This window comes from Sus scrofa, chromosome 6, assembly GCF_000003025.6.
Source record: "Sus scrofa isolate TJ Tabasco breed Duroc chromosome 6, Sscrofa11.1, whole genome shotgun sequence".
In the NCBI taxonomy this organism is placed as follows: domain Eukaryota; kingdom Metazoa; phylum Chordata; class Mammalia; order Artiodactyla; family Suidae; genus Sus; species Sus scrofa.
In genome coordinates, this window is record NC_010448.4 from 44336679 (window position 1) to 44361702 (window position 25024).

Below are 25024 nucleotides of genomic sequence, written 5' to 3' on the forward strand. Positions count from 1 at the left end.
GAGAAAGGTAAATATATGGGGGGGGGGGGAAAGAAAGAACAGAGAAAAGTAGAAGGAATTGAGGGGTTTCTGCTGAGAGCGGCACAAGGAGACAGAAAGACTGGAACACACCAAAGCCAGTATCTAATCAGGATTTTTTCCATTTCCTGACTTTAGTCTCTCATGGTGCCTGGCAGGACATCCTGCCCTTGAATATTAGAAGACACTGATATTTCCTCCAAGAAACCCTTCTCCTCTGGCATGTGAGCTATTTTGAGGGGAACTGTGTTTCTTGCTCAAAATTCCTTGTGGCAGACCTGGGAACTGGACAGCAAAAGGTGAAACCAATACACATCAGGGCTGCAGGGCAGAGGGAGTGTCCCTGGAAGCCTTCTGAACCAAGGGCAGGATGAGGGAGGCTGGAGGGCCTCACAGTAGGAGCAGTGGGGCCTTACCCAGAGAGGCCAGGAGCGCACAGGGCTCCAGCATCACCACCCAGGACAGAGTCCTTCAGGCAGCATCCAGCTGCCCCACTCATCCTGGGTAGAGGTCACTGCCATGTCCCTGAAGGTCACCGATGCCTGGAAAGTCAAACAGAAGTAGCTTTGTTGGCCTTGATGTGATTAGAGCCCAGCGTTCAATGGTAAAGGACCATTAAGCCCCAAGGCTACCTTTGCTGAGCGCTTCCTGGAAGCCCAGCTCTGCCTTGGGCTCCGAGGGGAGGCAGACACGGCCTGTGGGCAGAATGTGGCTCTGTTAGAGCCAAAGGCCTTGTATGCTGAAATCATTCATGTAGGACCTTGCTAAGACAATGCCAAGGCCGTGGGGGCTGAGAGGCAGAAACAGCAACAACTCTGGGCAGGAGAAATAGGGAACAGATGACAACAATCATGATACTCATCAGCAGCTGAAACTCACTGGTCCTCGCCGCACATGCCTGCACCAGCTCAGGGTTCAGGTACCACATTCTACCAATTACATGATCCTTCCCAGCTCTGAAGCTACATTCGTGCTTTGAATACAGCCTATTGAAAATGCCAGATGCCTGCTCGAGAGCCTAGGGGATGTCACCTTATTTCTCTGACGTCTAATTTTCTGATCAATAATAGTTCCCACTTCATTAAGGTGGTAGTAAGAACTAAAGAGAAAAAGTTCATGAAGCAAATGCTGGCGGGCCTGGCACGTGTTTTTCCTGTTTTACTAATTCTCCCACTGCTATGCTGTAAACACCATCATTATCTCCAGGCTGCAGTCAGGAACGGAGGCTCTGGCAGTTCTGCCAGTCACCCACAGCCTCATCTCAGGACCAGAGACAGACTCTGAACATCTGTAAAAGACTAATCTTACCCTCCTGAGACACATCTCAGAGACTCCCTGCCTGTGCATCACCCCCTTGCCCCCCAGGTCCACATGCCTAAAGGACACCCACCAACCCTGCAGAGCTGACGTTCGGTATAAACTCTAGGCCTCCCCAGATCACTGTAGGTGGAGGGACGGCTACGAGTGCAGGCTCTGGTGGTCAGAATACAGGGTGTTGACTTTTGGCTACTCGGGGGCTGTGTGACCTTTGGCAGGCCTCAAGTGCCTCTTTTACAAAGCAGCGGTGCTAACAGAACCTGACTGAGGCGGTGGGTTAACTCCATCTCAGCGAAGATCCAGTGCTGCATGAAGGCTGGCTGTTATGGCTGTCCTGGTTATTTTTTTCTCTCTGTTCCCAGAATACCCTGGGGAGGGGAAATCGACCAAGCTCCTAGCTCTGCCTTTGTAACTGCCAGATTCTGTGCACAAAGATTCAAAAGATAGGCAGGTGGCCATGGAGGTACTTTATCTAGAACTAGCATAGGCAGAGAAAGACCCATCTAAGAGATGACACTGGAGGGAGTTCCCTGGTGTTAGGTGGTTAGGATTTGGCGCTTTCACAGCTGCAGTCCACATTCAATACCTGGTCTGGGAACTGAGATCCCACCTCAAGCCACTGCGCACCACAGCTAAAAATGAAAATTTTAAAAATAAGAGGTCACACTGGTGTAGAGCTGAGAAGGAAGTGAGGAGGCAGCCCTGCAGGGCTCTGGGGGTAGTTTCCCGGATTGAGGAGACTTCAAGGGCAAAGGCTGGGAAGGGGGAAGGGGCTTGGGATGTGCAAGACAGCTTAGTAGAGAGCCGTGAGCAGGGGAGAACAGAAGGGAAGGAGCAGAGGTGGACAGAGCAGGGCCCTGCAGGCCATAGTGGAGGGTTTGGATTTATTTCCCATTCACTCTTTACTTTTGGAGCACCAGTTACAGGCCATCTACTCTTCTGAGTCTGAGGATGAAGTGGAAAACAGGAGCCATGCTCCAGGACTGGGGACAGGTCCCCAAGAAGGAATGCACAACACCGTCTTGAAAGGTTGTTGAGGACTCTACAGACGGAAAACAGAATGAGGGTATCAGAGATTGGAGTGACTTTAAATGGAACGAGTGGGATAGATGTCTCCAAGGAGGGGACACGGGAGAAAGCCTGAAGTGAAGTGAGAAAGGGAATCACAAGGAGGACAAAAAAATAAGTCCTGACAGTAATCAGGGCTATGACAAAAATAAACATGGTGCCATGCTAGAGAGTAACCCAGGCCCTGCTACGTGTTTACGTGGAAACAGACAGAAAACTCCTGCACGCCATCGCTACTGAATATCTAGTGGATCTGCTTTTCAAATGTGTCTTAGACTGACTCACTACTGTCAGTGGTGGGTCAACCCCACTTGCAAGAACCAGATGGCAACTGCAAAAGATGAATTCAAGGGTCTTCTTGGCTCTTGATCTTCTGCAATTTTCTGCGCCCTAGCAGAAGAGCAGCATCTCCAAATGCATTATTTTACCTACCTTTTTATTCAGGCTTATTCAGCTTCCCATGCTACTCGCTCAGTAGTGGCTAGAGCAAGCCTAGGAAAGCCCTCGTGTCAGATTCTTCTTGGGGGTGAGCCCCCAGAGGATGAGGGCCCAGGAGTGTATCTCCCTAGCAACAAAATGCAGAATGATGCTCCCTAGGCAATGCTGGGTCTGAAGCATATCACACAGGGACCCTTTGCCAAGAAGCAGTAATTGTAAACATTTCCAGTTTATACCCAAGGAAATGGAGGCCAAGTTTAGCAATGGTACTCAGACAAGTTCACAGCCCTGGGACGGGTGACACTGAGTTTTCTGCACTCAGCAGCCCACATTCTACCCAGCACGCGGTGGGAAGGTCCACACGGATGGAGTGTACTGGAAATTCTGAGAAGCTACATTCTCTCCTTCCATGCCACCAAGTAGGTACTGCCAGAAATGAGCCACAGCAATGCAGGATCCTAGCCGCATCTGCAACCCACACCACAGCTCACGGCAACGGCGGATCCTTAACCCACTGAGCAAGGCCAGGGATCGGACCCACAACCTCATGGTTCCTGGTCAGATTTGTTAACCACTGAGCCACGACAGGAACTCCTGATGTAAGTAGTTTATATACCTAAGAGAAAAGATTATATTCCTATGCTCCTTTTAGAAATGAATACTTTAAAACTGATGAGCAAAAAAAAAAAAAAAAAAAAAAAAGAGTTCCTGTTGTGGCGCAGTGGAAACGATTCCGACTAGGAATCATGAGGTTGCAGGTTCAATCCCTGGCCTCGCTCAGTGGGTTAAGGATCTGGCGTTGCCATGAGCTGTGGTGTAGGTTGCAGAAGCAGCTCGGATCCTGCGTTGCTGTGGCTCAGGCGTAGGCTGGCAGCTGTAGCTCTGATTGGACCCCTTAGCCTGGGAATCTCCATATGCTGTGAGTGCAGCCCTAAAAAGCAAAAAAATAAAAAATAATAAAACTGACTAGCGTGGAGCCCTTCCCTCGTGTTTCTCCCTGACTTAATTACACCCTAAACACAATCACCTGTCAGCTAAAGGTTAGGCACCCCGAGCACAATTGCCTAAGGGTCAAAGATTGTAAACACGTGATGTTTTTCAGGAACTTTCTTAGTTTGTTCTAATCTCTGATCAGTATGCCCTTTTCCCATGGACTGTTATTCTAGGAAAAGTCAAGAGATGTCATAACGCAGAAGACTACCACACTAAGATCTCTTGACACAAACTTTGAAGACCAAGATTCCCTGAAGGAAAGAATGCATGTCTGCCCCAACCTTGATTCTTATCTGAAACCCTGTTTTTCTCCTTTTAGACTATAAAATTCCCTGTTCTTCCCCAAAGGAGGCACAGTCTTTAAAGTATTAGCCTACTATGGCCTCCTTTACCTGGCAAAGCAATAAAAGCTATTTTTTTTTCTCCTTCACCCGAAACTCTGTCTCCGCAATTCTGTTGGGTACTGGTGGACAGAGGCTGAGTTTTGGCAACATTCCCAAGCCAGGGACATCAGATCCAGTGGCAGCAAGGGAAAAGTGAAGACTACCAGGTACCAGCACCTCCCACACTGGGGAGTCCGACAAGGAAGGCAGTGAGGGGTTCCAATGGGTAGGGATCTGCGGAGCCCTCCACTTACCAGCGTTGGGTCCTTTAGGGCTAGCGCCATGTCCTCCCTGCGCGCGCAGAGCTGGGCCAAGAGAGGTTGGCAACCCAGACAGGTCCCGAGTTCCCTCAACGTCCCCCCCGCAAAAGTCCTACAAGGTGCAGAAGTGGCTCCCCTCTCTTTAAGTTGCTTCTTTGGAAAGTTTTGAATGGTCACCTGGTGAGGGAAGCCTCTGCGTGCAAAAAGCGCTACATTTGAAAAGAACAAACTCACATGCGCTGCCGGAAGTCCGGGACAACAAAGAAGGAAATCCCCCATTTATGGTTCCTATTGGCCCACCTCTCACCACTTAGCTCCCAGCGCAAAGTTCTGGGTAAGTAGTTTCTCTCCAGCACGCAGCCACCTCAATCACCTGAAAGAACTTGACAAACTCTGGGTGAGGTGCTGGGCAAAGTTGGCCTGAGGCTCTTAGGAAGGAGGCAGGGCGTCCCATCTTTTTAAAGGGGAAGCATTCAGATTTATCTGCCACCCATCACAGATAGCTTTAAAGACACATGATTTCAATGCTTCCAAAATACGACTAGATCAATCACAGGTACTGAAATTGAAAATGTGATTTAAAAACTTCTAACAGGAGTTCCTGCTGTGGCTCAGTGGCTAAGGACCTGATATTGTCTCTGTGAGGCTCCCTGGTCTTGCTCATTGGGTTAAGGATCCCAAGCTGCTGGGTACATAGCAGATGCAGCTCAGGTCTGGTGTTGCTGCTGTTGAAGCCCTGAACAAAGAAACAGACCGAGTTTATAAAGGCAAACTTACATTCAGGTTGGGAGGGGGTGCGCATGCATAAGCAGGGGTGCAAAAAACAAGTGGCGGTTAAAATACTTTAAATCTTAACTAATGAGAGTGTTTCGGTTTACAATGATGATTTATAGTAAGGTTCATATCTTCTAACTTTAAGCAAGCAGCTTATGTCAGCACTAGAGAGGCAACTAGGTGGGTAACCTTGTAGCACCTGCAGTCCCCCTTATCAGCTAACTTTGTTCTAAGAAAAAGGGGCTGCGGCTGGAGACTTAGGTACAGGGCTGATTGCTGTGGAATGTCAACAAGGCCCAGGCCTGTGTATGGAGCTGTGGAATGTTAACAGGGCCCAGGCTCATGTCCTTCACTATAGCTGTGTGTAGACCTCAGCTGCAGCCTTTATTTGACCTCCGGCCTGGGAATTTCCATATGCCACAGGTGTGGCTGTAAAAAGAAAGAAAGAAAAGCTTTAAACAGGAGTTCTCTTGTGGCGCAGCAAGTTAAGGATCCAGCATTGTCACTGCAGCAGCTCAGGTCACTGCTGTGGTGCGGGTTTGAGCCCTGGCCTGGGAAGTTCCACTGGCTCAGCCAAAAAAAACCCCCCAAAAAACCTCCAACAAACAAAAGTCCAGGATCACGTGAATTCTATTATTTAGAGAAGTGTTAACCCATATTCTACTGAAACTCTTCCAAAAAACTGCAGAGGAAGAAACACTCCCAAACTCATTCCATGAGGCAGCCATCACCTTCATAGCAAAACCAGACAAAGATACCACAAACAAGAAAATTACAAGCCAGTATCATTAATGAACATAGATGCAAAAATCCTCAAAGTATTACAAACAGAATCCAACAATGTATTAAAGGATCATAAAGGGCCTATGTGTCCCCACTCCATCTGCCCCTGGATTTCTCCTCCTTGGTCTCTACTCATCCGAATGCCTCTGTCATTTCTTTTAAAAGTGCAAATCATGGTGCACTCACGTGTTAGCTGTTCTGCTTTTGAAGTAATGTTCCTTAAGCACTGGCCATAAATAGCTATCGAAACAGAAGAACTAGTCCTCCATTTGAAGTTCTCGCCTCTGCCCCAGTCACATTTAGTCCTTTAAGTTAACCCCCTTCCCCATGAACTTAATTTCTGTCCCAAATATGAGGACTCATAATGGGAAGCCTTCAAATTCTTACAAGAAGAAAAGCAGCAACAATGAAGATTCCAATGTAAGATTTTGTGGAAGGACTGAGCAGGGACTTTATGTCTTAAATTTACACTAAAGTGCTTTCAGATCTTGTCTGAAAATAAAATTACATAATCTCTAGAAAGCAAAGGCACTTTCATTCAAGGATATTGGGGAGCCCAGTGAAATCTCTTTTCAAAGACAGAATGGCACATGAAGATAATCAACGAAAAAAGGAAAGAAAACTGAGTAAAGAATAAAAATTTATAAAGATTCATAAGATCTTCAGTTATTGGTATTAGCAGATGCATATTATGAATCAACTGTGCCTACCATACTACAAAAATCTTTGAAAAATGGAAAATTAAAAAAAAAATCCCCTGGGAAGATAATTTTGAATGTTAGATAAGAACAAATCAACCACATAGCAAATACACAGGCTGAAAGATGGAAATTACACAGGACAGAGTGGAAAGACCTACCTTACAACTAATTGGAGTTCACAAGAGGAGAAAGAATGAACATAGGTAAATATATGGAGAAGAAAAATTGTTGAGCACAGGAAGATGCCACTTCATAGATTTCAAAACTGCTTAACAAATCCCAAGCAGGAGAAAAATAAAAAAAATTTGACACCCAGAAACATGCAAAATTGTAGAAAATGTATTTGGTTACTGAATCCAGTTCAATGCCTGGAATTCTAAGGCGAAAAATTCTAATGTCCTAGTTTTTGTGTCTCCCTTTAAAATCTTGCATTTGTGTGTGTGTGTAACTTGTATTTTAGTATTAAAAAGGTCATTCTTCTAAAAGAACATTGACCAAGAGATGTACAATTCTCATAGAAGGAAATACTAAAGCCAACAGACACATGAAAAGATTCTCAATCTTATTAACAATAAAAGAAATGCACACTTAAGCCACAATGAGTCACAATGTGACACCTAGCAGATTGGCAAAATTTGAAAGTTTCACAAAAATCAAATACTGGCACTAATAGTTGTCAAATCAAATAACTATTAACTATGGTAGGAGTGCAAAATTGGTACAACTTTGAAAAAAAGTCATTGTCTAATAAAGACATAAGTGGGAATATATTTGTATTGGCAAATCTTTCCTCGTTTACAGGTCCAAGACTTATGAAGAATCCGGCTGATGCCACAATGCTTTGAAAAACTACTGCTGCTATAGGGACTAAGTAACACAGTGACAATATACCAAGGTGAAAACATTGCCTGGTGAATCTTTTTTTTTTTTTGGGTCTTTTTAGGGCTGCACTCGCTGCATATGGAGATTCCCAGGCTAGGGGTCAAATCTGACCTGTAGCTGCTGGGCTACACCACAGTCAGGGCAAAGTAGGATCCCAGCCACGTTTGTGACCTACAGCTCACGGTAAAGCTGGATCCTTAACCCAGTGGGAGAGGCCAGGGATCCAACCTGCGTCCTCATGGGTACTAGTCAGATTCCTTTCTGCTGAGCCATGACAGAAACTCCTGCCTGGTGAAATCTTATTGCATATAAGCACTTGACATATTTCATAATGATACTACTTATAATTTTTAAAAATAAGTACAATTGTAATTTTAAAAAAATGAAAGTGAAGGCAACAACACAAATTTACACCAACAGTAGACTGCTCTGGTCTTTGACACACCTTTGCCCAGCGCCCGAGTGGGTGGGCTGGGCAAACTCAGAGACTAAGCGCTCCGGGGACTGCGGAGGGTCATAGGTGTGGTTCTTCCCAGAATTGAGGGTCTTTGTTCTCAAAGCCCTCACTCAAGTCCGATATTCTTGAGTCCTTCGAGGACATGGAACACACATCAGACAGCAATCAGTGTCCTGGAGACGGCCTGCAGCAGGAACTTCCCAGAAGTATGGTTGGTCCGCGGACAATTACTGTCAGCCCGGGCACAGGGTATTTTGGGAAATACAGTCCTCGGCAAGTGGGAGCCAAATATTCAAGGCCTATACGAGCAGGACAGTGTGGCAGCAGGACTTTGGAAGAGAGGAGCCTTTCCGCTGGTAGAGGCCAGTTCTTGTCCTGCACGAACAAGTCTCCCTTTGCCCGGTGCGAGCAGACAAAAGACCCAAAAGACGTTTAACGGCCCCATAATTTTCTGGGAAGCGTAGTTTCGCGGTCCAGGCGCCACTGTCCTCACAACGCAAGCAGACGGCTGCCGTTGGTTCTGGGAAGCGGACTTCGCCAGAGAAGACTGTTGCCCTCTCGGTACTTCGCGGATGTTTCTCGCGGACCGCCCCGCAAGCCCCCTTTCAGGAGGGCCGGGTATTTTCCACAAAGCCCAGGCCGGGGATCTCGCGGTGCGTCGAGATCGCGCGGCCGCGGAGCCTTCTGGGAAGTGTGGTTTTTCCGTAGGCGACCATATGAGGCAAAGGCAACTTTTGTCCCTGACGCGGAGGAGTCTGACAAGTGCATCCCGGCTGTGGGCTTTGCCCTTGGTCTGCCCTGCAGCGGAGTTCTCCGTCCTGGAATCAGGGAGGACTCTGGGCTGTGCCGGTCCAGCGAGGCGGTCCGCCATTGTCCGCTCGCAGCGACCGGGAGAGTCAGGTACGCGGAGGTGCCGGCTCAGGACGGTCGCATCCCGCTTCCGGGCCAGTGAGGTCAGCCGAGCAGTCAGGCAAGTGTGGATCCGGGAAGGGCGGCCCGCGGGCCTCGGCCTCACGCCTCCCCGGCTTTGGGCACGGCTGCCACGACCATACTGGTCTCCGAGTCTGCCTCGCGGTGTGAGCCCAGGCAGACCCCCCCTCCCCAGCTTCTCTGGGCCTCTGTGTCCTGCCTTGTGAAAGGGGAGGAGGGAAGGCGCTTACCTCTTGGAGCTGTTGTGAGAAGGAAATGGGAAAGTGAAAGAAATCGCCATCTACAGTTTTTTTTTAATCCAACGTGTAAACCTTGAACAAATTGTTTCTATATGGCCGAGTTTGTTTTCTCATCATTTAAAACAAGAAATCTGGAATAATGTCAGTGCCCACCCTGCATAGTAGTGAAAATCGAACGAGCTCTTATTTAATGTTATTATTACTGTTGTTTTATGCGTCCTTCACTTTTGTGTATAATAGTTGATTTACACGCAGATAGAACGTGTACCAAAGAACACCCTGTTAATTCAGGGAAAGGTTGGAGCCCTGGAAAGTGGTTCCCAGTGTGATTTTTCCATGGAAGCATGTCCAGAACTGCAAGATAAGCGTAATACTTCATGACTGCTTTTTCCTGTTCTTGATCTGCCTTCTCAGGCACTGACCTGCTGTAAGAAGAGAGCCTGGAAAGAGGACTGTGTTGACTTGGAATTTGCAGTCATGTTTCAGGTAAGTTGATGTGTCCTCAAATGTTCCTGAAACATCTTGTTATCAGGACTCTTGAGTGCTCTGTGTCTCCTACCAGATCCCATCTCACAAAGTCCATTTCGGGACTGGATCTATGATTCCTTTCATTATAGGGAAGGATGGAATCCACAGAACTACAAAGTACTGTCTTCTCTCAGTGCCCCTCTTTTCTACCAGTTTTCTCTCTGAAGAGTCTTGGGCAAAACTTTTTTTTTTAAACAATTTAAAATTCAAGTTTGAAAGGTTAGATTATTTGCTTTACGGTGGTCGAAACTGTATCCTGTGGTCTCAGTTAATGGTATATATCAGTCCTTTCAGCTGTTCAAGTCAAATGTTTGGAGTCATCCTTGATACCTCCCTTTCTCTTATAACTGTCATTCAGACACTAGTTGGATCTAAAATATACACAGAATATCTACACAGTCTGACCACTGGTTACTCAATGACTGCCACCACCGCTGCCACCCTAGTCCAAGTACCTAGATTATTGCAGTAGTCACCTTATTGGATTCCTTGCTTCTGCCCTTGACTTTCTTCAGTCTCTTCTCAATACTGCTGTCATTCCTTAGCTTAAAACTCTTCAGTGGCCCAAACTTAGAATAGAAGTCAGAGTTGTATGGTGGCGTAAAAATCTTTGTACAGCTAGGCTCTCTTATTGTTTCTCTGATCTCATCTTTCTTCTCTGTCTCTTTGTTCCCTGATGGCTGCTACCTCCAGGCCTTGGAAGTTGCTGTACCATCTGCTTGGACTATTTTTTTCCCTAGAAGAACTTGCATTCTTACCTCCTTTGTATCCTTGCTCAGTGGTTACTTTCTTGATAAAGCTTCCCTGAACATCTGTTTTAAATTGCAGTTGCCTTCTCTTGACTATCACTTCCACTCCTCTAGAACTGTGTTGTTTTTCATAGCATTTATCACTCACTAGCTGATACACTGTATGTTTAGTATGTGCATTTGCTCATTGTTTGTCCCCTCCCAGTGGAAGGGATATTTTTTCTTTTTTGTTGACTGTTTCATCTTCAGTATTTGGAGTGTTATCTGTCATAAAACAGATACTTATAGTTTTTGAGAGAAGGAGTGGTAAAAAATGGCGGGGGCAGGGAATTCCCACTCTGGTGAAGTGGGTTAAAGATCCAGTGTTGCCACGGCTGTGGTGTAGATCAGAGCTGCGACTTGGATTTGACCCCTGGCCTGGGAACTTCCATATGCAGTGAGTGCAGCTGAAAAAGGAAAAAAAAAAAAAAAATCATAGTGCAGAATCATGGGGTAGAAGTGAGGCCTGCACAGAAGGCATGGGGTGGATATGCAGAGTCAGAGTGCTGGGCAAAGCCTGTTTCTTGGGGATATTAGATAATTAGAATTTTAAAAACTTTTTTTTTTAAAGTAAAAACTGGGAGTTCCCGTCGTGGCGCAGTGGTTAACGAATCTGACTAGGAACCATGAGGTTGAGGGTTCGATCCCTGGCCTTGCTCAGTGGGTTAAGGATCCGGCGTTGCCATGAGCTGTGGTGTAGGTCACAGACGCAGCTCGGAACCCGCGTTGCTGTGGCTCTGGCGTAGGCTGGCAGCTACAGCTCCAATTGGAGCCTGGGAACCTCCATGTGCCGCGGGAGCGGCCCAAGAAATGGCAAAAAGACCAAAAAAATATAAATAAATAAATAAAAAATAAAAATAAAATAAAAGTAAAAACTGGAGGGAATTCCTGTCGTGGCACAGTGGAAATGAATCCGACTAGGAATCATGAGGTTGCGTGTTCCATCCCTGGCCTCACTCAGTGGTTTAAGATTCCCCCAAAGAAAGAAGAATGCATGTTTATCCCAATCCTGATTCCTATCTGAAAACCTGTTTTTCTCCTTTTTATTATAAAACTCCTCACAGTTCTTTCCAAGGGGGCACGGGGTGGCACAGTCTTTATGACATTTGCCTGGCAAAGCAATAAAGCTATTTTTTCATCCTTTTCTCAAAACTCTTGTGTTTCAATTCGGCACTGGCAGACAGAGACCAAATTTCAACAACACCCATAGGGGACAATTGATAATATCCAGAGATGTTTTTGGTTGTTTATAACCCAGGGGGCAAGGGGAGTTGCTATCAGCATCTAAATGGTAGAGGCTAGGGATGTTCCTAAACTTCCTAAAATGCACAGGACAGCGCCTCACAATAAAAAAAATTAACTAGCCTTAAAATGTAAGTAGTGCCAAGGCCGAGAATCCCTGATTTAAATAAAGGGCAAAGAGTATCTATTAGTGAGATTATGTAGGGTTTCTTCCTCAGACTGTTGATACAATGATATTCATTAATATCAAAACTTAGAATATGAAATATCTTTGCATTGGTAGAATAAAACATAGTATTTTATGCAATTAATGTCCTTTTTTTTTTTTTTCCGGCCCCACCCATGACATATGGAAGTTCCTGGGCCAGAGATCAAATCTGAGCTGCATCTGTAACCTCTGCCACAGCACTGGGCTGGGGATCAAACCCGAGCCTTCAGCAGTGATCTGAGCTGCTGCAAAGACAGTGCCAGATCCTTAACTGGCTGTACCACAATGGGAACTCCTATAACGTTGATTTTTTAAAAAATTTGGTTTATCAGGTGGGAGTTATAAAAGCCAAACATTTAAAAACCACTGTGAAAATAGGAAAGGATGGAAATTTTCTCAGTTCATATGATAAGGTTAGCATAACCCTAATACCTGGGTAAGAGTAAATATAAATTGAGAAAAGAGTTTTCCCTGGTGACAAAATGGAGAACTTCTCCCTCTCCCTTTTCTTAGAAGTGTTTCCTTTAGAAAAACCGGTAATTGTATATCCAGTCCCTTTGAGATGTTTGTAAGTCTTTTTCAAAGCTAAATTAGGCTCTGCCAATTTTACAGAGCAGTAAAGTCTTTCTTAAGAGCCTTGGAGCCATCTCTTTGAAGTGAAAATGTGAAAGAAGATGCATTCCTATCTCCCTGTTTGTGTGGGGATTTAACCTAGGCTCCTGGCTCCAAATTCTAACTACCTGCTTGTTGTAAAGATAAAAGAAGTTTCATTTTTCTTTGGGGTCAAGGCAGTTAACACAGATGGCTACCCCAATTACCAGGTGAATTTAGATGTGTGGCAAATGATGCTATCAAGTCCTCTTAAGGACAAGTTGTCATTTATTTTGAAAACGTGTAATGGATTGTGTCTGCGTTACTTTATAAAAGGGTAAAATTTCTTTGCAGTCTCTTTAGTGATTACCTGTGAAATGCGTTATAGTCAGATTAATGCTCATTCAGTACTAAAACTTCTTTTTTCTACATTGCGGAGAGGATTTTCTGCTTGGTAAATTTGATTTTTAATTAATTTCCCCAATACTTGAAAAAGGTAAATTCTCTCTTTAAAACCAAAGACTGGCTTGATCCCTGGCCCAGTGCAGTGGGTTAAAGGATCCGGTGTTGCCCTGAGCTGTGGTGTAGGTTGCAGACGCGGCTCGGATCCCGCGTTGCTGTGGCTCTGGCGGGAAAAAGACAAAAAAAGACAAAAAAAAAGACAAAAAGACAAAAAAAAAAAAAAAAAAAAAAAATGACAACGACCAATGTCACTGGTGAGCATTATGTGTAGACTATCCAAATTAAGTAATACAATATTGAATCCACACTTGGAGTGAAAAATTTACAATAGCCAAACAATGTCTATTTCACCAATGAAAGGTAGTAATAATGCCATTTTAAATATGTACATTTTTTGCATATATTTTAATTTGAAGAACAGTTAAGCTGTGTGTGTGTGTGTGTGTATGTGTGTCTTTTTGCCTCTTTCTAGAGCCGTTCCTGCAGCATATGGAGGTTCCCAGGCTAGGGGTCGAATCAGAGCTGTAGCGGCTGGCCTACACCACAGCCACAGCAACGCGGGATCCTTAACCCACTGAGCAAGGCCAGGGATTGAACCCACAACCTCATGGTTCCTAGTCGGATTTATTAACCACTATGCCACGACGGGAACTCCCCATTAAGCTATTATTGAACATTTAAACTTTTTCTAAAGTTTTGGTATTTTAAATAATACCATGAATGGATACTTTTGGGAAGAAATCTATTTCCCTTTTTTTTTTCCATTGTTCTATTCAAGGACTATCTATGGCATGAAACCACCCTTCAGTCTTCTTGCCCAGGGGGCTCAAATTATTTTAACTATAGACTATGAATATGCAGCTTAATAATGTACCATAAATGCTTTTGCTTTTTGTTTATAAATTGTTTATGTCTGTCTTTAATGTAAAGATGTCTTTTTTTTCTTTTTTTTTTTTTCTTTTTAGGGCTGCACCTATGGCCTATGGAAGTTCCCAGTCTAGGGGTTGAATCAGAGCTGAAACTGCCATCCTACACCACAGCCACAGCAACTCAGGATCCCAGCTGCATCTGCAACCTACACCACAGCTCATGACAATGCTGGATCCTTAACTCACTGAGCGAGGTCAGGGATCAGCCCACATCCTCCTGGATACTAGTTAGGTTTGTAACCTGCTGAGCCATAATGGGAACTCCTAAAGATGTCTTTTTTTCTGAACCTATTGTATTCTTCTTTTTTTTTGAACCTTAGTGGATCATCACGCTTTATTGCTTAACTGTCATGTAAGCTATAAAAAACACAACTAAACACTTGACTATATGCTGTCAAACATTGAATGCTGATTTTAAAAAATTTTATAATTCTGTTCCCAGTTACTTCTTGACTTAGATCAGATTCCTGATTATTGTCACAATTGCTGAATCTTGTTCCCTTTCTTCCACACCAGGGTAATTTTACCTCTTGACCAGTTACCAAAGAGGCATGGGCTATGGTTGAGCCTAAATATGTTTGCTGTTTCAGGTGACATTTAGTGATGTGGCCATAGACTTCTCTCATGAAGAGTGGGGATGGCTAGATTCTGCTCAGAGGGATTTGTACAAGGATGTGATGGTCCAGAATTATGAGAACCTGGTATCTCTAGGTAAGCATATCTCTCCCTCCACCCCAATGAGGGGGATCTTTCTTCTGCCGCTCTGAATTGCTAGAGATCCTCCTTAGTAAATGGCTAAATTTTTGTTTCATATTCCCAAGGAAATGTATAGCTCTCTTGTATCCTGCTTGAAGATTATCTTCCTGTTTCAGTGAACACCCTTCACATCTTTCTTTGGTCCTTTTTTTGATGATGGTTTCTCCTCTGTGAAGACTATAGCTTAAACAGTGTTTTTCTATACTTTTCCTGCAAGCAGGTCTTTCCATACCTAAGCCATATGTGATTGCTTTATTGGAGGATGGCAGAGAACCTTGGATGGTGGAGGAAAAACTGTCAAAAAGTTTGTTTCCAGGTAAGTCTTAGTGAATCAGGCAAAAGAAGTCTCTGTTAGAAATGTTATAAAGTATGGAGGCATTTTAGGATATTTTAGGGATACTATCATCAGAGATTCTAAATATAACAAAAATTGAAGGATCCATAGCTTAGATTTCAAAATGACTATTCCTCCATCCCATATTATTATCTTTCTACATTATTCATGTCACCTAATAAAAAGTGGAGGTTTTTATCATAATAATCCAAATTGTTATTTATTTGAAATGAAATAAGGCAAATTATTCTTTTTAAGTCCAGTTAAGGAAAAACATATCAATGATTTTAGGCGAACAAAGCTGTCAATTAGAAAATCCCTTTTCCCCTAAGGCAGAACTTCAGAGATCAAATATGAACATAAGTACTAGAGGAAGTAAGGGATTTGTAAGAAGGTTTCTAAGAACAGTATTTTCTAATTTTGGTAAATATGATTTCACCCAGATCCTACATAATCTCACAAAGACTAAACCTTTATGAGCCATAAGAGTATTTAGATTACTTTGTTATCATTGTGGCTGTTTAATGCAGTGCTATGAATTCTGCATTTTAAGTATACTAATCTGACAGTAGATTGAGATTAATCAAAGGTTGGAGAACCAAGGCTGCGTGAGATAAAATGTGGTGTTTCACAGAGTATAGGCACAAAATGTTGGCTTGGGGTCCAGAATACCTTCTGCATTTTCTTTCTGATAGTTTTGTTTTCCCCCCGCCACATACTGATTTCCTATATTTAACCCATTTCTTCTATTACACTCTGTTCCTGCCTTTGTGAGTTGTTTGTATTCTCTAGGCTCCATTTGAATTCTGTTCAGAAAGTCACTGAATATATGAGAGTAGTCAGAGCTATGTGTTTTCTTGGGGTTTGGGAAGGGAGGCCAACTCTTTTTTTTTTTTTTTTTTTTTATTGAATTCTCTTATTTCTGCCATAGAAGTTTATTTTTAAGAAGTTCAGAAAAAGCAGTATTTTGCTGTCTTGATATATTACAGATTGGGAATCAAGACATGGAAACAAAGAATTATCAGTGAAAGAGGATATTTATGATGAAGATTCACCCCAAATGGTAATAATGGAAAAAACTATAAAACAAAGACATGAATTTTCAAATTTTAACAGGGACTTGGATTATATAGAGAAGTTGGAGGGGAAGCATGAAAATCAGGTAGAACATTTCAGACCAGTGACCCTCACCTTTAGAGGAAGTCCCACTGGGGAAAGTGCTTACAAATGCAATACATTTAGAAGCATCTTCCATTTAAAGTCTATTCTTTCTGAACCACAGAGAATTTCTGCTGAAGGGATGTCACATAAACATGATATATTTAAGAAGAGCTCACCAACAATTTCAGTTATAAAAAGTGAGAGTATCAATAGTGGAAAGAAACTTTTGAATTCCAGTCAAAGTGCGGCAGCCTTCAGCCAAAGCAAATCTCTTACGCTTCACCAGACTTATAATAGAGAGAAAATCTATACATGTAGTGAATGTGGGAAAGCCTTTGGCAAGCAGTCAATCCTTAATCGCCACTGGAGAATTCATACAGGAGAGAAACCCTATGAATGTCATGAATGTGGGAAGACTTTTAGCCATGGCTCATCCCTTACTCGACATCAAATAAGTCACAGTGGAGAGAAACCTTACAAATGTATCGAATGTGGGAAGGCCTTTAGCCATGTCTCATCACTTACTAATCATCAAAGCACTCACACTGGAGAGAAACCATATGAATGTATGAATTGCAGAAAGGCTTTTAGTCGTGTTTCACATCTCATTGAACATCTGAGAATTCATACTCAAGAAAAACTCTATGAATGTCGAATATGTGGGAAGGCCTTCATTCACAGGTCATCTCTCATTCACCATCAGAAAATTCATACTGGAGAGAAACCTTATGAATGTAGTGAATGTGGAAAAGCCTTTTGCTGTAGTTCACACCTTACTAGACATCAAAGAATTCATGCTATAGAGAAACAATTTGAATGCAACAAATGTCTGAAAGTCTTTAGCAGCCTTTCATTTCTTACTCAGCATCAGAGTATTCATACTGAAGAAAAACCTTTTGAATGTCAAAAATGCAGGAAATCCTTCAACCAGCCTGAATCACTGAATATGCATTTGAGAAATCACACTAGATTGAAACCTTATGAATGCAGTATATGTGGGAAAGCCTTCAGTCATAGGTCATCTCTCCTTCAACATCACAGAATTCATACTGGAGAGAAACCTTATGAATGTGTTAAATGTGGGAAGACCTTCAGCTGTAGTTCAAACCTTACTGTACATCAGAGAATTCATACTGGAGAAAAGCCATATAAATGTAATGAATGTGGGAAAGCATTTAGCAAAGGTTCAAATCTTACTGCCCATCAGAGAGTACATAATGGAGAGAAACCCAGTAGTACAATAAGTGTGGAAAAGCCTGTAGGCCATGTGAATCACTATACATGTGAAAGATCATATAAGAGAGAAATTGTATAAATGCAGTTATTTGTCATAATATATTGTAGCCTCATATCTTCTTTGATTCATCATCAGAAAATTTTTACTGGAGAAAATTTATGAATGTAACGAATATGAGAAAGTTCTTTAGCAATGATATAAGCCTTATTGTCTATCACAGTTCACACTGTGGAGAGACTATATGAAGGCAATAAATGTGGGAAAGCCTTTCGCATTAGTCCCTTAATTGACATAAGCAAATCCACACTGGAGAAAAACCCTTTACATGTGACTAAAATGGGAAAGACATTAGGCGCTATGAATCTTGAAACATTAAACACAGGAGAGAAGCAACATGAGTATAAAAATTACGAGGGGTCCTTCAGTTAAAGTACATCCCTCATTCTACATCAAAGAACTCACACTGGAGAGGAAGCTTACATAATAAATGTAGCCAAGGGTCCACTAAGCATTCTTAGCTTGTTAGATAACAAGATTAATACTAGAACAGCCTGAAAGAAGTAGGAACTATGTGTCTTTGCAATGATGCTAATTTGTAAACAATTCTACGGGAGTGCAAACAAGCACATTGTACATGAATATATCATGGTTGTAGCAGCATGCATTTTACTCAGTCCTACATAGAAATTATCTCTAACTAGTGGGCATGTGAAGGTACTTAGTCACCCAGTGGATCCAGTAAATGTTATAAAATTGAAAATTAAAGTTGCAATAGAAAAAGTGGTGTGAATAAAATTTTTGGTTTCTAATAAAATAACCCTGTATATGTTGAACTCTTTGACACACTGATATTTCTTACAAAATTTACTACTTTCCTCTTGAAGAATTAAGATGAGCTTTCCTATATTGCCTTTGGTGAGAGACTAGCAAACTTAGGGAAAAAAATGGCCTGATCTCTGTACAAAGAATGCCACTATTTTGGTGAGGATAATCCACAGCCCATTTCCAGTTGGCTTAATTAATGTGTTTTAATTTTTACAAATGCTGTGAGAACATAACCTAGAAACCACTTTCAGTGAGGGACTACAGCAGGGTGGATATGCTTTTTAATCTGGATTCTAAAAGGTTAGATACTAATTACAGTGGATAACTGCAGATTCTGTATCTGCAGATTCAACCACTCGCAGTGGGAAATTTTCTTTTGAAAGGATTTTATCCAGAAAGTTCTAAAAAGCAAAAATTTGAACTTGCTACAGGCAGTTATTTACATTGTAATAGTTATTCTCAGTAATCTAGGGATGATTTAAAGTCTGCAGTTCCTAGGCTATAGCAAATACTATGCCTTTTATGTAGATAACTTGGTGCACCTACAGATTTTGGTACCCTGGGGGGATAAGGGTGTATGTTGGTCCTGGAATCAGTCCCCTGTGGATACTGGGGACAACTATTATAAACTGTGTGCAGGCATGTGCACTCTTGGGGGTCATTCTAGGCAAAAAGACAAGCAACTTCTATCATGTTTGCTGCAGCTAGAATCCACTATCAAGTTTCAGGTTTTGTGGCTTTGAGATATTACTGCTGGCAGCATCGCTAGTAATAGCAGCAGTCATTTCCCCATCCCTTGGTCACAGGTTTGGGAAAGTTGGAATTTAATAGTCCTGAACTGTTCTCATTACTTCTCCAGCCTGCTTACCAGTTTTGGCGGCATTTATTTCATGCAACATGTCTTCTTGAAATATTTAAAGAGAGTTTTTAGTTTTCTACACTGAGCCTTGGTAGATAATTATGGTTTGTAAGGGGGATAGCTTCAGATAGTCTTAAGTTTTAGGTAAGAAATGGAATACCCTCACTGGCCCCACAGTTTCCTAGCTTGTGATGAAAAGGTAATACAGATCAGTGATTAGAATTGTATGGAAACAATTGGGCAAGTAAAGGTGAGTTATATAGTTTATGTTTCAGATTATGTTCTCTATGGCATTTGATAGTTATAAATAAGATAAATTAAGAAGGAATATTATATTACTGGTATAGTTCTGGTGTGGAATGAGTGACAGGGTTTCCAACTTTGGACAAAATATTCTATTCTGGTACGTGTGCTATTTTAACTGAAAGCCAAGAGGTGACACAGTTTATAGCAATTCTTACTGGAAATAATGGGTTTGAAATGGGATGGTGAATTTTTAATATTAAACAGATTTATCTTTCCTTGGATTTATTTTTAGTTATGAGATTTATTTTTGATGTTCTATGGAATTTTATAATTAAGGGAGCATGAAATAGTATCAAACAGGGATTAAAAATAGTTGTAATTATTGGTAGACTAGCCACGTATATTTGATTGTGGGATAATGGCAGTAGGTTTATCTTTCTTTCATTCTCTGTACTCCTCTGCTCTCCCAAGCACCGGTACTGCAGAGATTTTCAAGTAGTCCTTTAATCCCCCAGATTCTTTTTTTTCTTTTTAGGGCCACACCTGTGGCATATGGAAGTTCCTGGGCTAGGAATTGAATCAGCTGCAGCTGCCAGCCTACGCCACAGCCACAACAACACTGAATCTGCACTTGTGAGCTACACTGCAACTCACGGCAATGCTGGATCCTTAGCACAGTGAGACCAGGGATTGAACCTGCATCCATCCTCGTGGATACTAGTCAGATTCTTAACCTGCTGAGCTACAACGGGAATTCCAATCCCCTGGATTTTATTTGTGTTCTATATACATAGTTTTATGCCATCTTGTTATTTTGTTATGAGAGGATTCATCCAATACCCATCCCTTTCATTTAAAAAGCTTGAGCATACCCATGATAATGTTTCACAATTTTTGATTTAAAGTGCCTTCACAATGATACCAAAATAGGAGAAGAAAAGCCAGAGATTTAAATAAAGATATTGAAGGTTTTAATAAATCAGTAAGAGTATATTCCTTGCTATGGTAAAATATTGAGCTGAGATCATGATAATGTTATAATGTCACTGATGGAGAATCATGCTCAGTCATGTCTGCTAACCATTTCTTAGGCTTCTACTATGGGCCAAATAAATAAGACACACTTCAGGAGTTCCCCGTTGTGGTGCAGTGGAAGTGAATCCGACTAGTAACCAGGAGGATGTGGGTTCGATCCCTGGCCTCACTCAGTGGGTTAAGGATCCAGTGTTGCCATGAGCTGTGGTATAGGTCACAGACATGGCTTGGATCTTGTTGCTGTGGCTGTGACATAGGCTGGTGGCTACAGCTCTGATTTGATCCCTAACCTGGGAACTTCTATATGCCACAGGTGCAGCCCTGAAAAGCAAAAAATAAGAATTGTAAGACACACTCCATACCCTTTAAAAGCTCCAGTGTGTGTGTGTGTGTGTGTGTGTGTGTGTGTGTGTGTGTGTGTGTGTGAAGAGCACAGGCTCTGGAATCATGTTACCTGAATATAGATCCAAGTTGCATGTATACTGGCCTTGCATGACCTTGGACAAAGTACTTGGCTGCACCATGCCTCAGTTTCTTCATCTGTAAAGTGATATTATGGATTATTATGAAGATTAAATGGGTTAGTTGGTATAAAATGCTTACAATGCCTGGTACCCCAAAAGCATTCAAATAAATATTAGCTATTATGTTCATCATTGTCTTCACATGGCTGCTTCATTCTGGTCTCAAATGTCACATCTTCTAGTGGGTCTTCCTAATCACGTGTCACTCATTTATTGTTTCAGTTATTGCGAGGGGAGGTTCTTACGAGCCACTCCACAATTTCCTTCCAATAAATCCTTTGGTATTTGAGCCATCTTGCAAGCGAATATGCTTATTATACAAAATACTCTTGAGGAAACAAAGGACACTGGATGGGAGAAAGTGAGGCAAGAACACAGCAGGGCCGCAGGAGGGTGCCTTACACATGTGTTTCGGAGAAAGAATGAAAGCGGCTTCAGGTCCCTGCCTAGAGGAGAGGGGAGGCTTCTAGTGAGACCAGAAGCCTAAAGGACTTCAGCATCACCTCTCAGTACAAGGTCCTCTGGGCTAGTGCAACTGCCCTCACTGTTCCTGAGGAGAGGTGACAGCCATGTTATTGAAGGTCGCCGATGCCTAGAAAGAGTATCTTCAATAGCCATCGGCTAGTCAGATGTTATTAGAAACAATTGTGCAGTCATTGGTAAAGATCCTGAAAGAACCAAAGCACACATCACTGAGCACTTCCTGAGAGACTAGCTCTGTACCAGGCACCAAAGGGGAGTCGGTCACTGCCTTTTTTTTTTTTTTTTTTTTCCTTTTTTCTTTTTGTAATGGCCGCGCACTTGTGGCATATGGCAGTTCCAGGGCCAGGGATTGAATCTGAGCCTCGCTGAGCAACGCTGGATCCTTTAATGCACTGTGCCAGGCTGGGGATTGATCCTACACCTCTGCAGTGACCCAAGCTGCTGCAGTAGGATTCTTAACCTACTGCACCACAGCAGGGACTCTGACGCTGCCTTTTTAACAGGAAGCAATTGTGTTAGAGGAAAGAAATAAATGCTTGTTATTTCATTGATAAAAGACAGTGACAAGGCTGTATGGCTTGAGAGGCACAGAAAGTAAGCTCTGGCATTTAAGATGAATAAGGAAAAAATTATAGTGGTAACAAAAAATATTGATAGCAGCAGTAGCTGAGCTTCAGGGCTGTATACAGTGCACTTACACAGCATTCAAGCAATTAAATATTCCCAACTCTGGACCCAAATTCCTGGATTTGAATCAGACAATTAATACTGACACTTGCCTTCCATTAACATTAGGAAAGTTTCTCAAGCTTTGATTTTTGCAACAAAACAAAAAGTAATTCTCACTTTAGCAGGTGGTTGTGAGAATTAAAGAGAATATATTCATAGGGCAAACAGCAAAGTGCCTGGAACATGTAAATTGCTCTGCATGTTTTTCTTATTTGTATTAATCCTCTCACAGGATTCATAGGTAAATGCCATAATCATCTCGATGGCAGTCAGTGACCTGAGACTCAGGCAACACTATCTAATTTCCCACAGTCACACTCAGGAACATAGGCTGAATTTGAACATAGAATGAAAGACATACAGTTGCCCTCCTGGCAATATGGTGTCTCAGAAGATCAGTTTCACTTGGCAACCACACAGGCCCTCTCATGCCTCCTTGAGCAAAAGATACTTCCTTTGGCCATGACATTCTTTCAGCCCAGAATGTCCCTTATATTCCCCAAGTTCACCTGCCAGAAGGACTACTGCCTACTACTGCCTACCTTACAACTGTAGGTGTCATCTCAGGATTTTTCAGGCAATAATGGAGGAAATGAGGGATAAAAAGTTATAAGGCCTGTGGAAAACAAAGAGAAAACTAGCAGATGTTTCCCCTTTCCATTAATCACTTTAAATGAAAACAGATTAAACTCTCCAGTTAAAAGACAGAGATTGGCAGAATAGATTTAAAAACAAACATGATTCAACTATATGCCGTCTACAAGTGACTCACATTAGATCCAAAGACACAAACAGGTTAAAAGTGAAACAGTGGAAAAAGCTATTTTATGCAAATAGAAACAAAAAAAAGATCTGTGATGTCTATACTAATATCAGACAAAATAGACTTTAAATCCAAGAAGATTACAAGTGACAAAGAAGGTCCTTATATATCAATGAAATGTTTAACACAACCAGAAGATAAAACAATTATAAATATTCACACATATAATAAAAGATCCATCAAAATACATAAAAAATAGAAAGAACTGAAGGGAGAAATAGTCCAGTTCTACTTTAATAGTGGGAGACTTCAATACCCCACCTTCAATAATGGATAGATCAACCACACTGAAAAGAAGTAAAGAATCAGAGGACTTGAACAAGTCAAATAAAACAACTATACCTAATGGACAAATGACCCTCTATCCCCAAACCACAAAATACACATTTTTCTCAAGTGCACATGAAACATTTTCACAGATAGATTATATATTAGGTTACAAAATAAATATCAATAGATTTTAAAAGACTGACATCATACAAAGTAACTTCCTTGACTGTAACAGGATAAAATTAGAAATTAATACAGAAAACTGGAAAATTCACAAATACGTGGAAATTAAACTATACACTTAAACAAATGCTATGGTCTGAAAATTCATATGTTGAAATCCTACTGCCCAATTGAATGGTATTACAAGGTGAGGTTGGGAAGGTGCTTAGGTCAGGAGGATGGAGTACTGATGAATGGGATAGGTGGAGGTTTTGTTGCTGTTGTCTTTTAAGGGCTGCACATGGGACATATGGAAGTTCCCAGGCTAGGGGTCAAATTGGAGCTATAGCTGCCAGCCTACATCACAGCCACAGCAACTTGGGATCCGAGCTGTCTCTGTGACTGACCTACACCACAGCTCAGGGCAACGCTGGATGCTAAACCTGCTGAGCGAGGCCAGGGATTGAACACGCATCCTCATGGACACTAGCTGGGTTTGTTACCACTGAGCCACAGTGGGAACTCTGGGGATAGGTGCTTTTATAAATGAGATCCCACAGAACTCTCAAGCCCCTTTTGCCATGTGAGAACTCAATGAGAAGTCTGCAACCAGGAGGAGAGCCTAACAATTCTGGCAACCTGATCTCAGACTTCCAGCCTCAAGAACTGTGAAAAATCAATTTTTGTTGCTTATAAGCTACTCAGTCTCTTGTATGTTATATAGCAGCCTGAATGGATTAAGACAACAACACACAGTTCAGAAGAAATCACAAATTAAATCAGAAAATACTTAAAGACTAATGAAACTGAAACTGCAACATACTCAAATTTATGGGACATAGCAAAAACAATGCTAGGAGGTAGATTTATAGTATTAATTGCCAATGTTAAAACAATTGAAATCAGTGTCCTAACTTCACATCTTCAGGAACTACAAAAAGGACAATCTAAACCAAAAGCTCAGAAGGAAGGAAATAATAAAAAATAGGGTGAAGATTAGCCAAATAGAAAAAACAGAAACAACGGAGAAAAACAACAAAACCAAAAGATGCCTTTTCGAAAAGGCAACAAAATGAATAGACCTTTACCTAGACTGACAAAGAGAAAAAGAGAAGATACAAATAACTAAAATTATGAATGAAAATGGAGATATTGCCGCCAACTTTATGGAGATAAAAGGGATAATAGGACAATATTATGAACAACCACACACCAACACATTAGATAACTGAGCAAAAATGGGAAAATTCCTTGAAACAAAAACGGCCTAAACTGACTCAAGAAGAAATAGAAGATTTCTTTACTACCTATGTGAAGTAAAGAGAGTGAATCGGTAATCAAACACCTCTCAACAAAGAAAAGCTCTGGACCAGACTGCTGCACCAGCGAATTCTACCAAACATTTAATGAAGAATTATCATCAGTCCTTCTCAAACTTTCAAAAGTTGAAGAAGACAAGTCACTCCCTAACTTACTCTATGAGGCCAGCACTGCTCAGATACCAATCCCAGATAAAGACCTCACTGGGAAAGAAAATTACAGACCAATATCCTTTATGAATATAGATGTGATAATCCTCAACAAAACAT

The 25024-nt window shown here is 42.0% G+C and overlaps 1 protein-coding gene across 5 annotated transcripts; it reads left to right on the forward strand.

Moving 5' to 3' along the window:
• Window positions 8730-21097, forward strand: ZNF181 (zinc finger protein 181). Of its 5 annotated transcripts, none has more exons than XM_021093316.1 (5): window positions 8730-8974; window positions 9658-9729; window positions 14582-14702; window positions 14968-15063; window positions 16071-21097. In XM_021093316.1, the coding sequence occupies exons 2-5, from the start codon at window positions 9721-9723 to the stop codon at window positions 17555-17557; spliced, it is 1713 nt and encodes a 570-aa protein (XP_020948975.1). In that variant the 5' UTR covers window positions 8730-8974; window positions 9658-9720; the 3' UTR covers window positions 17558-21097.

Bases quoted from the DNA above. Each gene is read 5' to 3' on its own strand.
- ZNF181 (XM_013994886.2), top strand. The intron at 14,703-14,964 runs GTAAGCATATCT...TTTTCCTGCAAG, and splicing joins TGAGAACCTGGTATCTCTAG to CAGGTCTTTCCATACCTAAG. The intron at 15,064-16,070 runs GTAAGTCTTAGT...GATATATTACAG, and splicing joins GTCAAAAAGTTTGTTTCCAG to ATTGGGAATCAAGACATGGA.